General features: G+C 44.4%; 1 protein-coding gene across 5 annotated transcripts in view; it reads left to right on the forward strand.

Annotated features, from left to right (window-relative positions):
- Positions 1-16,337, forward strand: part of SH3GL3 (SH3 domain containing GRB2 like 3, endophilin A3) — a 61,571-nt gene that overhangs the window by 26,118 nt on the left and 19,116 nt on the right. The window contains exons 1-6 of one of the 5 annotated variants that reach the window (XM_019640238.1): positions 2,748-2,818; positions 6,837-6,905; positions 7,726-7,798; positions 9,954-10,097; positions 13,594-13,727; positions 14,732-14,890. In XM_019640238.1, the coding sequence (XP_019495783.1) occupies positions 2,765-2,818; positions 6,837-6,905; positions 7,726-7,798; positions 9,954-10,097; positions 13,594-13,727; positions 14,732-14,890 (633 nt within the window). In that variant the 5' untranslated portion in view covers positions 2,748-2,764. Of the gene's footprint in view, positions 1-2,747; positions 2,819-6,836; positions 6,906-7,725; positions 7,799-9,953; positions 10,098-13,593; positions 13,728-14,731; positions 14,891-16,337 lie in introns of those variants that run through there. The other 4 variants (XM_019640239.1, XM_019640241.1, XM_019640242.1 and 1 more) reach the window with 4 other exon arrangements.

Below are 16,337 nucleotides of genomic sequence, written 5' to 3' on the forward strand. Positions count from 1 at the left end.
TTTTGTTCTTCAGTCTAGTTGTGGAGGACGTTGCTTCACTGGCCCATGTTGGTATTATCATTGCGGTCTTCCCGGGCAAGGCAGTAGCTCGCTGGCCACTGGACGGCCGCTCACGGTGGCTCTTGGCAGCTCACGCCGACTGCTAGCCACTCACGGCAGCCCAGCTCCAGGTTGAGCTGTTGTTCACCATCTTAGCTGTACAGGGCAGCGTCACTGGCCCTCATGTGGGATCCGAACTGGGGCCCTGCTGCTCAGAGCTGGTGTCCCAAGCCAGCTCTTAGCCAACGCGCCATTCGGCCGGCCCCTTTTGCTGCTTTTTTAAATGCAAGGTCTGTTTTTTCCTTTGGTTGTTTTTAGGTTTCTCTGTCTTTGGTCCTCAGCAAAAGACTTGTGCCTAACTGTGCTTTTGTTTGTATTTACCCTGCTAGAGGTCCATAGAAGTGCTTCAACCTGTAGCTCAATGTCTTTCCCCTGTATTGCACAGTTGTTTTTTATTTTTTTTTATGAAGGTTTATTGGGGTGACAGTAGTTAGTAAATTTACATAGGTTTCAGGTGTACAATCCTGTAATACATCATCTGTAGATCACATTGTGTGTTCACCATCCAGAGTCAGTTCTCCTTCCATCACCATCTTCTCTTTCCACTTTGTCTCCTCCCCATTTCTCTGTCCTCTCATTCTGGAACTCGAGAATTCCTCTATTTTCGGTGTTTCCCTGTGTCTGCTCGTCCTTTATCGGGCATTCCCGAAGTCCGATTTTGGCTCTTCATCACTGCGCTACGGCAGCAATCTCTGCTTAGAGCTTCAGCCCCAGTGAAGCCTCTTTGTACTGGTATCTTAGCATCAGAGGAGTTGTCAAAAGCCTCAAGAGGAAACTGCACATAACCTGTCAGGTTTACTCCTTTGTTCCCCTTTTGTTCCTGGAATTTGGGCCTCTTCTAGCCTTGTTTCCTAGGCTACAGTACACTCCAGTTCTCTTCTCCCCGGCCCAGTAAGACGGATGCAGATCCCAGGCTGCTTCTTTCTGCTCAGCCTTTGTGTCCTGTGTCACAAGGCAGAAATTCCCCCCAAAGGGAAAAAGCTGCTGTGGAAGTATGGCTTGTCTCAACGTATGTCCCTTCTTCCCGATTTTGGCTCCTCCGATTCTGACTGCTGGTCGCTCTGGGATGATGCCTCAGAGATTTTAAACAGGTTCTCATTTTGGAATAATTGTAGGCTTACAGAAAAGTTGCCAAGCTAGTACAGAGAGCTCACACACACCTTCACTCACCTTGCCCTAATGTTAAGAACGTACAAGCAGCCATAACTGTATTCGTAACTGAGTGTTGGCACACTGCCCATGCTGACAAAAGCAGAGCATGACTGCTACCTGGATGAAAGAAAAAACATCGGAGCCACTAGAGAGGGTGACATTTTTGGCGCAGGGCTTCTCAGATCTCTCCTGTCCTGAGCTTTCTCCTCCTATGAGATACATGACCTCATAAGGGTAAGAGATGCCACATCCTCCGTGTACCTCTGTGGAACTCCACAATGCCCATTTTCATTTTAAAGCCTCTGAAGATGTGTTAAGTGAACACACCTGCTTAATTTAGTGTATCCCAGCATTTCCCGGTTTGTATGGTTCAGGGGCTCTTCTGTCGTCTCTTATTCACATCCCGTGCAGCTAGTTTTTTGTGGCTCACAGATTGGAAAAGACTGTCCTGGACGACTTTCTCAAATCCTTCAGCATAAATTTTGCTTTTTTACGTTTTCTCCTAGGTTCTGGCTTTCTTGCTGTTTAATTTCTTGCTTCGTAAATGGGAAGAAGATGGAGAAGCCGAGGTTTCTTTGAAAACATACTTGCACAAGAAGGCCAAGGCCGCATTACTAACATTTACCACTCAATCCCCAACACTCGGAGATGAATGGCCACGTGCAAAAGCTTCCCGTTTCCCAAATACATTTTTTGTGCATCACTGCTGTAGTCTTTGAAATGGTTTTCATTGTTCTGTGATTGACACAATCGGAGCCTGCTGAGAAGGACCTGGCGCGAGGGGATTTGCCCTCTGACCGTAGCCCTAGGCTTCGTGAAGGAGGTCTCCTGCGCACATGAACCTTTTCCACTGGGGTCACCACATGAGCTGCGCTGCCCTAATCACACCTTTGCATTTTAGATTTCTAGCTCCTGTCTGGGAGCCCGCGTCACATGCCAAGATTATGATGGGTGAGTGCAGCTCGTGTTGGGAGGTGAGGAGGTAGTTACGTAGGAAAGTTTCTTAGTGAAATTTTGACACCGTTCCCCAGTCTGCCTGTGCACAGAGTGCGAGCCCCTCATCACCTCAAGCGGAGCTCCTTGCCCACCTGGTTCCCCTCCACTGCCTTCTCCAGTGGCCACGTGATTGATCTTCCTGAAAGGCGGACCTGATCATATCAGCCACCTGCTTAGACATCTCCACTGCCCACACAAGTAAGCTCAGCCTCCCGACCTGGCCCCACCCTGTATGCTTCCACGTCCATTTTCACGTGGGTCAGCCTCTCCTATCAGCCACCCTTCCTGAATTGTTAGGCTGTTTCTTCAATGCCCGCATATAGCTTTTAAAAATAACTTACATCTTTGCCTAGGTTATTTTCTGTGCCGGAAATACCACCTCCTCTTGAGTCTCCTTGCTGCACTCCACATATCTATCGTTCTAGGCTCTGTTCTGGAAATTTCTGGGCACCTTCTCATCCACATCGTTTGCTTCCTCCCATTTGGGTTGTCATAGCAAACCCTGCACCTCTGTATCATGGAAAAGTACTGTCTCATCGTGTTATGGCTGTTTGTTCCTGCTTCTCAGTGGGTCGGTGAGCTGTTGGAATGTAGAGTGATTGGTTTTTGTGTCGAGCGTGCTGATGCAGTCGGTAGACTTTTTGATGTTTGTTGAATTAGATTGAATGACATTGTGTCACTTGGAAATTTATGCTTAAGTGTTGAGTTTTTTTAAAAAAATGAATGTAGGGTTATACATTGAGTTCTAAATGCTGCTTTTGCTGCCTTCCACGTAGGTTTTTTTAATTTTTTAAATTTTTTTAATCTTTTATTATTTTTTAGCTGAGCCATCCTGCCACCTGTTGGCAGCTCAGCAGCTGCTCAGCTCGGGCCAGGACTTGAACTGCTGTTGCTCAGAGCTCGCACTCTTGACCAAGCTCTTAACCAATTGAGCCACTTGGCCGGCGCCCACGTAGGTTTTTTTTTAAAGATTTTTTTTTGTTTAATTGGGGAATTGGGAGATGGGAAGAGAGCTGGGGAATTGGGGGAAGAGGAACAGACAAGTTGCTATCCTTTTGTTCTTCAGTCTAGTTGTGGAGGATGTTGCTTCACTGGCCCAAGTTGGCACCATCATTGCGCTCTTCCCGGGAGAGGCAGATCAGTCGCTGGCCTCTGGACGGCCGCTCACGCTGGCTGCTGGCCACACACGGTAGCCCATGGCAACCCACTGCAGCAGTGGCTGCAGCTTATGCCGTCGCCGGCGACTCATGGCAGCCCAGCTCCAGGTCGAACTGCTGTTCAGCATCCTAGCTGCAGAGGGCAGTGTCACTGGCCCTCATATGTGGGATCTGAACTGGGGCCCTCTGGCGTCCCAAGCCAGCTCTTAACCAACGTGCCACTCGGCCAGCCCACCACATAGGTTTTGATGTGTAGTATCTTTAATGCTGTTAAATTAAAAAGTTGTAATTTCTAACAGGACTTCATTTTTCATTCATTGTTATTTAGGACTGTACTTATCCTTTAATATGTTGAATTTAAATCCATTTACATAGATCACGATTAGTAATGCACTTGGATTTATTATTACTATCTTATTTTGGGTTTTTCTTTTGTCATCCCTTGTGTGTCCCCTCCCTACCTACATCCTTTTTTCTTGTTTCCTTTTGGATTGCAATACACTGATTTTCCACTAATGTGCTTGTATGGATACTATGTCATAACCTACATAGGACTGTGTGTATATTATGGTTATATGTTTTTAGTGGTTACTATTAATTATGTAAGGGATACTTCTTATATGTTATTTTAACAATGTCTGCAGTTGTGGCCATATTCCGCCTTCTCCTGAACTCAGAGGAACCTGTGTGCTCAAAATACCCATTGAACACCCTCCCCCATCTTATTATTGATTAGGGCTTTCATTTTTGCCTTTTAACTCACATACATGGTTTTTTATGTTTGTTTTCAGTCAGCAGTTTTTACCACCATAGTTTATCAATTCCTTTTGTCACCACTCTTTCTTGGGGTCCATAATTTTCATTGTGTTCAATTTTTTTTTCTTTGATGAAGTACTTTAGCATTAGTTTTATTAGAGACTATGATGACCTGAATATGTCTTTATTTTGCTCTCTTTATTAAATAACAGTTTAGGGAGATGTAAGATTTTCACATATTCTTCTCAGCACTTTGAAACTGTTCCTTCACTGTGTCACCAGGTATCTGCTGTCAGTTTTACTGTTTGTTGCTTTGGCTGTTTTTTTGTCCCTCCTCCACTCCCTGTGGTAGTTTTAGAAAAAATTTTTTCTTGAGATCTTGATATGTCTTGGTGTGAGTTAATATTTACCTTTCTTAGCATTTGAGTGCACGTCCAAACTGTAGACTAATACTTTCCTTCAATTGTAGTAAAAAAAGCTATTAACTCTTAAAATATTGATTCTCCTCTATTCTCTCCTTTTTTTCTGGTGTGCCTTACAGATATATCTTGGAGACTCTCACTTACCCTCCATATTGATCAACTGATATTTCATATTAAAAAAAAAAGAAAAAAAACCTCTTTGTCCTTTAAAATTTTTTTGTTTTGGGGATAAATTCCTTAATTATATTTTCTAATATGCCAGCTTTCTCCCTGATTATGCCCAGTCTGGAGTTTATCCCACCTATTGAATTTTCTTTATTTTCATGACTATATTACTTCCAAAGTTAAGAACCAACATTTAAAATGCGTTCACTAACTGGCCGGTTAGCTCAGTTGGCTAGAGCTTGGTGCTAATAATAAAATGCATTCACTACTGAACAAAAAGATATTTGGGGGAATCTAATTGATGGATACATTTGTTTAAAACGCTGCCTGGTGCTTGGCAGTGGGATTCTGGGTTATTTCTGTAATACCTTGTGTCCAGGCATTAGGATAATTCTCTCTGACTTTTTTACTGAGCCTAAAAAAACAAGAACTGTTGTCTAATGTACCAGCTAGTGTCTGTTGAGCAGCAAAGCACTCCAACACTTAGTAGTCTAAAACGACTACCACTGGTTTGACCTGTTTCCATGGATCCGTGATTAGGCTGGTCTCAGCCGGGCTGTCTCGTGTGTCTGCAGGTCACCGAGGGGCTTTATTCTGAGGATTGACTGGTTGTCCTGATGGGGGTTTTTGGGCCACTTGTCTTTCACCACCCAGCAAATTAGTCGGGGTTTGTTCACATGGGGGCAGCCAGGTTTCAAGACAATGGGTGAAACCACGCAAGATTTGGTAAACCCTAGTCTCGTAATTCTGTGGGTCGAACAAGTCACATGCCGAGCCCAGATTCAGCCAACTCCAGCTGTGGAGAAGAGGAACTGCAGAGACACACCCAGGCGAGATGGAGGGACGTGGCCGTTTTGGTAATCGCCCCTGTGTACTGTTTCTAACCTCAAGTTTAAGTTAAATACTATTTGCACATACATTCTGCCTATTAAATAGTCGCATGTGTGTGCAAGAGTAGTAACTAGTAGCAGAAACCACACTCAAAACATTTAAGACGATCTGCCGTCCTTTTACCATTAATTGGGGGTACTCACCCCCTTTACTGATTTTCATATTCATGTACATATTTTAAGGATCTCAACAGATTATGTTGATGGACTTTTCTAAAGAAAGTGATGTAAGGTGTGTTCTTCTTCCCTCCCGTTCTCCTTGTTCCCTCAACCAGCACCCACAGGAGCGAACCTTGCTCTCCCACAAGCTTTCTCTACCTGCGTTGTGTGTGATGAAGACCTGTAGGGGCATCCAACCCTCCTCTTTACCTTGGCCCTCGGGAATCTGGGCGACCGGCCTCTGCCGACTTATCAGCTTTTATTTTTCGCCTTTCCCCCTTGAACACTATTCATTACACTTAAACCAAATTCCAGGCTGTTGTTTGAGTGCATTTGCTCTACAGTGGTTCCCAACTCTCCGGAGACATTTTGGGTGTCACGGCTGTGTGTGTGTGTGTGTTGCTGGCCTCTAGTGGGTGGAGGGCAGGGATGCTGGTAAATGTCCTATAGTGCACAAGGACAGACCCTGCCACAAAGAGTTATCTGGTCTAAAACATCACAGTGCCAAGCTCAAGCAACTGTCCTGCACACGCTGCCTCGTGCTAGACCTTTCTGTCAGTGCTGCCCGTTGAAATGTCCCTGATCCTTAAAAAGCCAGCTCAAATGCCAAGCTTCCAGGGAACAGATCCTGGATGACCCCCAGCCCTCACCCCCACGCTTCAGACTCTCAGAATTCTTTCTGTGAATCCCCGAAATGCCTGTCACTTAGTATTTATCCACCCTAATGCTGAACTCTGGGTTCCTGGGTGGCAAGGACCCTGGCTTATTTATCTTTGTTCCTACTAGAGCACCTACCATGTGCTGTACGTAGAATAGATGCATTGATCAACATCTGCTGAGTGAGTGAGATTGTGTATCGTTCCTACGTCGTTAGATATACTTACTCCCTTTAGTGATTTTTTTAAAGGATTTAGTCCAAAACAATCCAGGAAGCTGAATCTGAGGGGTTTTTTTTGTGTGTGTGTGCTTGTGATAATTTGGGTCGGAAACCATGTTAACACATCATTGTACAATGTGATTATTTGTGTTTATTTCTGCAGCTGTTTAGTGAAAAAATAAGTGGCGTTGAAGGAACGAAACTAGATGACGAATTTCTTGACATGGAAAGGGTAAGAGAGCATTTCAATGTAAATTGTGTTGCAGATTTGACTTTCGCTGTGATAGAAGATGCACTGGTATTGTAAAACGCGTGGGAGTGGGAGGCTAGGATGCTTGCATATGGGTGTGGCTGATGTAATTCAAAAGGCATTTTTTTTCACAGCTCTAAGCCCAAATAATGGCCCTTGATGATGGCTATGGAACACGGTTAACTGGTCCCCTCTAGTGGACCAAAGTCATAATGCTCAAAAGATGGTCCATCTTGGCCAACAGTTAAAAAGGCCAGTGATTGTGATTATGTACCTTGGAGAGTCAACATGTATATCCGGGGCGAGACCCTACAAATACAAAAATATCGATTCCCGGCGTGGGAGGCTCTGATTCTGTTCCCCTGTGTTGCCACAGCTGCATAACCCTGAACTTTTATCCTGGTTCCTCCCTAGAACCAGCCATGTGAACTTGGATAAGCTGTTTCATCTTTTCTGACTGTGACACAAGGATGATAATGTGTGCCCTGCTTGCCTCACACGGATGTTATGAGAATTATGCAAAAAATTAATGTATATGAAAGCATTTAGAAAAATATGATGGGCTTGTTACAGAAATGATCGTAAATGCTCTAAAGGAAGATTGTAGACTCTCTGTCCCTTTGCATAGTTCCTGGTCCCCTGTGTGCAGTAGCTTGGGGGAGGGGGCGGCAGAACTGGGGTCACCAGTAATTGCCGGCTGCCTCAGTTTCCCTCCCTTTGTCTTGAACGAAAAGAACTTCTCTGTGTGTTTTTCTGTGAACTCGTTGTTTGTCATTGACCAGCATTTTATTTTATTTTTAAGAAAATAGATGTCACCAATAAAGCAGTTGCAGAAATTCTTTCAAAAGCCACAGAATATCTTCAGCCAAATCCAGGTAAAGTTAGAAAATGTCTTGAAATATTCTATTGTCCATTCGCTATCCCAGACCCTAATAACCCATGTTTACTTGGCACATGGTTGATGTGATCCAGAAACAATGTCCTCTGTGTCCCAGTAATGAAATTCGTTTTTTTCAAGTTCAGTCTCCAGTGACTCAGTAGTTCCCATGAATCCTAGCTGATGACACACAGAGCGGTCACTCCTGTGACCTGTGGTGATATTATTTGGGTGAAGTCCTGACCCAGCATCCAGACACTGCTAAACAAAGACTTTTTTTTTTTTATGAGCTGCTTCAGAAACCCACTAGACATTGTGTAAATGTTTGCTTATTCAGTCATTTCCTCTCTTAAAAAAAAAAATTCAGCCATCCTGTTCTAAATATGTATGTTAATTTGAAATGGCTTTCACTTCATGGCTTAAATGCTAAAGAAATGAGACATGATAATATGAAAAGCAGCCCAAGGTCCTGTGCTGCACCAGCTTGTCGAAAGCAGGGTGCTGATTTCTAGGTCACGAAGCAGCATCCTTGATGAGCTTGTCCTCAGTTGTACATTATGGAAGCTGATGGCGGGCACCCACTCCTTGAATTCTGTGGAATTTAGTATTTGCACGTAGTTCCTGTGATGCTCTTGGCTGTAAGAATCCGCACAGACTGCACCAGCTGAAAATCTAGGAAGTAAAAATTTTAAAACATGAATTTTATACCAGTCATGTCTAGGGAGGTTGCTGGGTATAGAAGTCTTTAGAATTGTGTAGATGATTATAGCTTTAAAAACCATAATAATATCGTAGATCTCTTCCTCATCATCACTGATTGAGGGAGCCACATCAGTGCCTTTTCCCGGTAAATCAGCCAACACATATTTAGCAAGTGCTTCCTGGGTTCTGGGCTATACTGTTAAGTTGGACCGAGATCCTGTCGTCAGAGAACAGACATTGGAGTGGGGTAGGGAGATGTTGGCCAACAATGAAAGTGTTCACCTGGCCAGGGGCCACTGGGTATTCCCAGGGAAGAGGCCAGGAGGCCTCACAGCCTCTGATCCAGTTAATGCCCCCAGTCACAGGCCTGCCACCTGCCACTTTCCACCCCGAGAGTGGGAAAGAGGAGTGGAGAGAGAGAGAGAGAGAGAGAGAGAGAGAGAGAGAGAGAGAGAGAGAGAGAGAGAGAGAGTGTGTGTGTGTGGAGAGTGACGCCGTTGTGCCTGCGGCCCAGGAGGATACAGAGTTGAGGCTGAGATGGGCAAGATTCAAAAGGCCGGCACTGGGAATGCCTAGAATCTCACTACTCATAGTGTGGTCCACGGCCCGGCAGGACCAGCGTCCCCCGAGAGGCTGGGAAACACAGACCTGGACTCACCCCACGCTGACTGAATCAGGCTTTGTATTTGAACGGTATCCTTGGGTGATTTGTATGTATGTTACAGTTTGAGAGGCACTGGTCTAGAATACATGAAAACAAATAGTAATTATTAAAATAAAAATGTATCCCTTTATTGTCCAACATCATCTCAAACACCACAAGCTCGTATATGATTTGCTCTGTAACCCATGGAATGAAATCCCAAATCTAAGCTTAGCTTGGTGTTCAATTCACAGTCACATTTTTTCCCATAGATGCCTTCGCATTTGCCCTGGATTAATTTCCTCTCAGGTCCCACCAGCCTACTCTTTATCTGTTGTTAAATACCAGTGTATTCCCTCCTTTGCATCGCACATTCCTGAACTTTTTAGAGGTGTCTTTCCCTCTTTATTCAGCATATTGCTATATTTTTCTTTCCCTACACCAGACTTCATTCGCATAATTGCATCTTGCATATTCTGCCTTTTGGTAACTAGGCTGTGAGTTCTGTGAGGGCAGACACGGTCCTAGGTCAGGGTCGCCCTGGTTACGATTGCTTGGTGTCAACAATGGGTGCGGATTTCTGTTTTCCTACCATGACTGCGCTACCATGCGCTTGGCACCCACCTCAGTCAAGAACCTAGAAAATTGCACGAGACACTAAATAGGTCACACACGGCCCTTTCATGCCTCAGGTCTCTGACATTTGGTCTGGGGTGACCTTGATTTTGCCAACCGTGCTGGTTACATGCTCTGTGTCTGTCACTCCACCTTGTCACTTTAAAGCATTACAAATGACAATGTTTTTAAGCATACAGAGCTAAGCTAGGAATGCTGAACACTGTGTCGAAGATCCGAGGGCAGGTGAAAACCACGGGCTACCCACAGACGGAAGGCTTGCTGGGCGACTGTATGCTCAAGTACGGGAAGGAGCTTGGGGAAGCGTCCACCTTCGGTGAGTGTCACCGGTCACCGGGAGAGCCGGGACCGTGTCCGCTGTGGATTGTAGGTTACGCACAAGGCTTTCGAACAACACGTGTTGTTTGTCATACAACCAAAGTAATATTACTCATTGCAGGCAGTTGAAGAAAACTGGGCAAGTAAAGTAACAGAAAATGCTAACATCACCATAATCACATGTTTAGTGATAGGTACCATTACACTCTGCTGTAGTTTGTTTATTCTTAAATATGTTCATGTACACGTTTAAAAAGTTAAAATGGACTTACAGTATATAAACCCTTAGGCCCTTTGGTCACCTGTGTATTTCCACTGACCATATCATGATCTGTGTCATAAAATAATTAACCTCTACAATATTGTTTTTCAAAGGCTGCGTAATAGTCCATGTATAATAGTTTGTTCAGCCAATCCCACTTATTGGATATTTAGATGGTTTTTCTGCCGGTAAAAAATACTCTCCATAGCATCTATAGTAACCATTTTCATAGGTACATCTTTGGGGATATCCAGGATTACGTCCTTAGATGAAATAACCTACTAGTGAAAGTTCTAGGTCAAGAGTTTGCCTCTTTTCCAGGTTTTTGACACATCTTCAGAAAGGTTGTACCAATGCGACACCCCTGTGGGGAGTGTGTGAGAACGTGTTTCCCAGCGCAGTAATAACTTTGTAGTTGACTTTTAAATAACCAGCCATTTGATACGTAGTATGAGAAACTGTTATTTTGGTGCTTTTTGGATTATGCATCAGGTAGATTTTTTTCATGTTGTCATCATTTTTGTGAATTGTACGTTAGTGCCCTTTGCCTGTTTTTCTATCAAGGTGGCTGTTTTTTCCAGTACCGGTTTATGAGCTCTTTCAATAGTCAGAATATTTGTGCTTTGCCTTCTGTGTTGAAGAAGTTTGGCCCCAGGTAGGAGTTTACCTTCTGAACTTAGAGGTGGAGGGCCCTGTGATGGAGAAACATTTTTGCTTTTTAGGCAGTGGGCTCACTGATTTTCCTTAATTGTTTATGGCTTTGGTGTCAAGTTTAGAAAAACTTCCCACCCCACCCCAACTAATTCTGTAAATGTTTATTTATACTTTCTTTTCATCCATTTACTTTTTCTTTCTTTAAATTTCCAAGCTTCCTGGTTTAATGCGTGAATACTGTGCAAAAGGGTTCTAATTTTATTTTCTCACAAATAGCCAGTTGTTCAAATACATTCAGCCCTTCCCTGCTGATTTGAAATAACTTTTCAGCAAAATTATTGTATTTTAAGTTTGTTTCTGATCTTTTCTGTTTCTTGATCTATACTGTTATGATCAATTCTCATGTGTTTTAAGTATTGCAATTTAAAAATATGTTTTAATATATTTAACGAAAATATCCCCTAGATAGTGTAAAAATTTCATACATACTCACCTGTTTTATTTTTGCAAATAAAACTTAGAGTCTTTTTAAGTCCCCTCCACTGAAAAACAAAAAGCTCATTACATTTTGATTGAGGTTGCTTTAAATTAATAAATTAAATTGGAGGTGAATTGATTTTAATATAGTCAGTGCTCTAGGAAAATTTGGTACATTTGCTATTCATGTCATGGTAACAAGGCAGGATATGGAAATTGAGAATGCAAATATTTGACCATAGTAATTCATCTAGGAAATTGGGGGAAAAAATATCTTTTAAAAATTAAAAAAAAATCCCAAATGTTAAAACACTACTTAGTCACAGGGGGTAACTGTGTCTGCCAGAGCAGTATAATGTGGGTTTTATTTTGTTCCATGTGCGTGGAGACAAAGTGGCCTATTCCTTATCCTGAAGGCACACCTGTTGGGGGGCAGGGGAGGCCCTGACATCTGGGGACATTCCTGCTGTGAGCCTGGCCTCGGTGACAAGACAGGGGCCTCGGATGGACAGACAACTGGGTAGCTGCCCAGGTGCCCAGCAACTTAAGGGATTGTGGGATAAGGAAGCAGGCTGGCTTCAGGAGGACACCAGGGACACATGGGTCGTTTGCTCTTCTGGGGAGGAGGCTGTGCCGTCGGATGCCTTCTTATGGGGCCACGCGGTGAGCCCTTCCTAAGGTGCAGGCACCTTGGGTGAAGGCTGAGCCCCACGCCCTCGTGGGATTGCAGGCACTTCTCTTGGACAAGGAGAGGGAATGTCCAATCCATGCAGGTGACAGCCAGTATTCAGAATGTCCTCTCTAGAGTCTTCGTAGGAATATACTTGGACATGTTCCTGTCCAAGCCGAATTAACTGGCAGGACGGGAGGCAGAGAGTGTGGTGCAGTCAGCAGCAGCACCCTCCATTTCTGACGAATTGGGCGGGAAAGAGTCCCCAGGCTAGGAGAGGACATCTCATCTCCATCTCAGAATGATTTAGAGCCGGCCCCTGGGCAGTTAGGTAAGGAAAGGTAGCGTCCCAGGAGGAATGAAGTGACCAGTAGGTCACGAAGGAGTCCCAACCAGCTCTCTTTCAGGGTAACATTTTCCACTTATACTTGGCAAGGTCCTGGAACGTACTCTATGCAGTTTATTTCTTTAAAGAAAAAAAGTGAGGTGAGGTGATAATGCCATCCCTGCTCTACAGGTGGATCGCCTGTGCGTGGCCTCAACCAACAGGTGAAACTACCTGAAGGGCAGAATTTGTTAGATGCAAGTTCTTGGGCTGGCCCAGGGCCTTCTCCACGCCAGGGAGTTGAAGGACCCCAAGCGCTCCCTTTTTACAAACTCAACTTGGAAAACTCCCAATACAGAAAAAAACCGCTCAGATATGTCCCAGTGATGTTTCCTAGAGAACCTGCAACCTCAGGTGCACAGCTACCTGGACGCCCACTTGCAAATGGCTGCGGATTAGCTGGTGCCTAGATAACGGGGTGCAATCCAGCCAAAGCTGCCCCTCGCCGCTGGCCTGGGCCTCACTGTGAGAGCAGACCCTGCCCACCCTGCTGAGAGTCTCCCGTGTGACTCTGCCCGGCTTTCCTTGACATGGGAGAGGCTGGGGAGCCTTAGAACCGTCTGAAGGATGTGGGGAGCGGCCTCGGGAAGATCTGGCAGCAAAAGCTGAGATGAGATTTTGTACATTTATTTCTATTGTAATCTTTATTGGTTGATGCTCAGCCCGATGACTCAATCCTTTTATTGTTCACAAAGAGGGACTTTGTTCTGGAGTTTCTGATGAACCCTTGGTGCCAGTTCACCAACGTAGCCGTTTTTTAGCATGGAGCTTTATCCCCATCTAGTGGCCAGCGTGGTAAGTGCCTCCTCTGTATGCCAGCCTCCGAGATTTCCGTAGCGAAACAGTGAAGCAGGAAGAGAGGAAAATGTAGAAAATAGAAAGACCTTTTTTCCCCTTTTTTCTTCTGAGTCAGGATTCAAAAATCCCATAGCGAGGACCTTGTTACACCATCATCCATATACTTTTGGGAGAGAAATAGATATCACTGTCAACCCTAGGGTACTCCGCTAAAGAACCTTTTTTAACATACGTATTTTCTGTTGCAGGCAGTGCGTTGATGGAAGTTGGTGAATCCATGAAGCTCATGGCTGAGGTGAAAGACTCTCTCGATATTAATGTAAAGCAAACTTTTATTGATCCGCTTCAGTTACTACAAGACAAAGATTTAAAAGAGATTGGGGTACGTTTTCTCGGCGATACATTTACCTGTTGCTACTTAAAATGGTGTTCAGTTTTAAAATCAATATGACGTTCCTGTAGGGACCCAGTGAAAGCATCATCTGATTGTGAAAATCATCACTCCGTTATGTTCACTTGGCTCCCCGGGAAAGGGTCCCAGGACCAGTGAGACCTTTATTCTGTAGCGTATTGAATGAAGCCCGTGGGAAGCCAAGCTAAAGATATGTATTTCCACAGCATTGCTCACACAGACTGATTCATTCCATAACTATGCAGTGGATGTTTGACCATCAAAATCACACAGTATTAGTGGTATCTTTTGATACATTGCAGGAGTGGTCATTATCTTCCATGACTTCTCCAGCAAATCAATATCTAGGAATCAACATTTCATATTTGGGAAACAATGAAAAATGGCCTTCCGGGGCATATACACAGAGGAGGTGTTTATTACATTCATTAATAGCATTCGTTTAACTTGATCTGTCATTGTTGGGGGAACTTTATGGAAGATGCACAAGTATCCTAGAAGATACTAGAAATTTGTTTTTATAATCCACGTCTTAGTGAGGCGTTGACAATAGTGCCAAAAGAAATATCCCTGATTTTGGTATAGTTCATTTGGTTGGAAATTACCAGACAATAACAGAGCTGAAGTGAGGGGTCCTATAAAGAACTTTGGAAAATGGAATCTGAGTGCCGATATAGTGTCCCACATGGACTTCCATCTATCCATCCATCCATCCATCCATTCCACAAATATTCCTTGAGCACCTGCAGTGAAGGGAGCTTCTACTAGATGCTGAGGTGCCTCTCTACACACACACACACACACACACACACACACACACACACACACACACACACACACACAGAGTAAGATGGGTTCCTGCCCCCAAGAATTTAGGCTGAGAAAAAGCAGTGACTGTTTTCCTAGGAATAGCGAAGGTTTCTTTGTGCCATGTTTTGAGGGTAACATTCCTGAAGGTCTCCTCTGTCTCTTAGCACCACCTCAAAAAGCTGGAAGGCCGCCGCCTGGATTACGATTATAAAAAGAAGCGAGTAGGTAAGATACCAGATGAAGAAGTCAGACAAGCGGTAGAAAAATTTGAAGAGTCAAAGGACTTGGCTGAAAGAAGCATGTTTAATTTTTTAGAAAATGATGTAAGTATTTAAACCAACCAGGAGACTTTTCCTGTGAACGAAAACATTGACTGTATGACTAGCACCTGTATATAGAGACGCTCCGGAGCCTCAGTTACAGAACTTGCCAGAACTTTCTGTAACCATTCTCCCCGGCATCACAGATAGATAGCTTTAGGCACTGAGCAGGTCCCAGCTGAAATCTCAACTCGGGGGACGTCCGGTTACTGCAGGGGTTGCGTCTGAGCTGTGCTGAAGTTGGCCCCAGGGAGGTGGGGTGTCTTGGGAGCTACGGTTGCCCGGCCTCTGGATTTGAGGCCGTGGCATTTGTGGTTTTGCAGAATGGAACGCGCATGGCCCGTGGTAATTTGCAGTTTTGCTAAGACCATGAAAAGCATTCTGCGAGGCAGATGTTGGAGCAGGCACAGCGCTCACACACCAGCCAGCGCTCTGATGCCTTCGCTCGTCATAGTGAACATTCGGAACATAAAAGCATGACCGACATTTTCCAGCTGTGCCATCGTGGTGCTTTTGAGCTTGGGGACATATCCCTCAGAAATGCTGACATTCTGTTGTACCGTGATTCTCACCACCAGCTTTATTTGTCCAAGAGAAGTTAGGTTACATCAAACCAAGGGGGACGGAGACCCCCAGCTGGGCAGCAGGAAGGATGAAGTGTGTTGGTGACAAGGCGTCATGTGGCATTTGTCACTGCCTGAGCGGAAGAGCCTTTGGTCCCCAGCGTCCCTCCGGAGTCCCTGCCCTAAGCCTGGCTGTGGGGATGCCGTGAGCCATCTCAGCCTAGCACTCGTTTTGGACCTATTTGTTCAACTTTTAAGTCTGTGGGGACAAATCAGAGGATTTATTTATCTGCAAAACCACATTCTACTTTATAATAGCTCATTAAAAGGTACATCGAGGTCTTGCAGCTTTTGAGTCAAATCACACAAAGTGGGCTGAGCACTTTTTATTAGCCAGTGATGGATGGGGGTTGGGTGTCACGTCTGATGCTGACGAGATGTCCATGCTGGAGAAAACAATTTGAAATTCCCGTGTCCATTAAACCTGAGCACTGACAAGCACAGCCTATTTTGTTTCTCCTTTCAATATTTTATTAGTTTTTTTTACATTTTATGGAAAATGGGAAGAGGTGTGACAGTTTGCTCTGTTTTCCTTGTTTATGTTCCTTTTAAAATACACATTTCCTCTTGAAATTGTCCCCAAGCAATAGGCAGCTTTGTTTTGGCTTTGTCTCGAATCATATTTGATTTTTGGATGTATTTGGTAAGTGTTTTTGATGTGTTTCGTATCAGATGCACGAATTACTTGTTGGGCCACAGCAAACGCTGCCCCTTCTGGCCCCACGCCTGTTAGTGGCGGGTTAACCTCTCAGGTTGTGTCGGACGCGCTGCCTAACCCACGTGCTTCATTCGTCACCGTCATTCATGAACTGGGACGGTGGGTTTTT

Source organism: Hipposideros armiger, unplaced genomic scaffold (genome assembly GCF_001890085.2).
Source record: "Hipposideros armiger isolate ML-2016 unplaced genomic scaffold, ASM189008v1 scaffold_48, whole genome shotgun sequence".
NCBI classification, from domain to species: domain Eukaryota; kingdom Metazoa; phylum Chordata; class Mammalia; order Chiroptera; family Hipposideridae; genus Hipposideros; species Hipposideros armiger.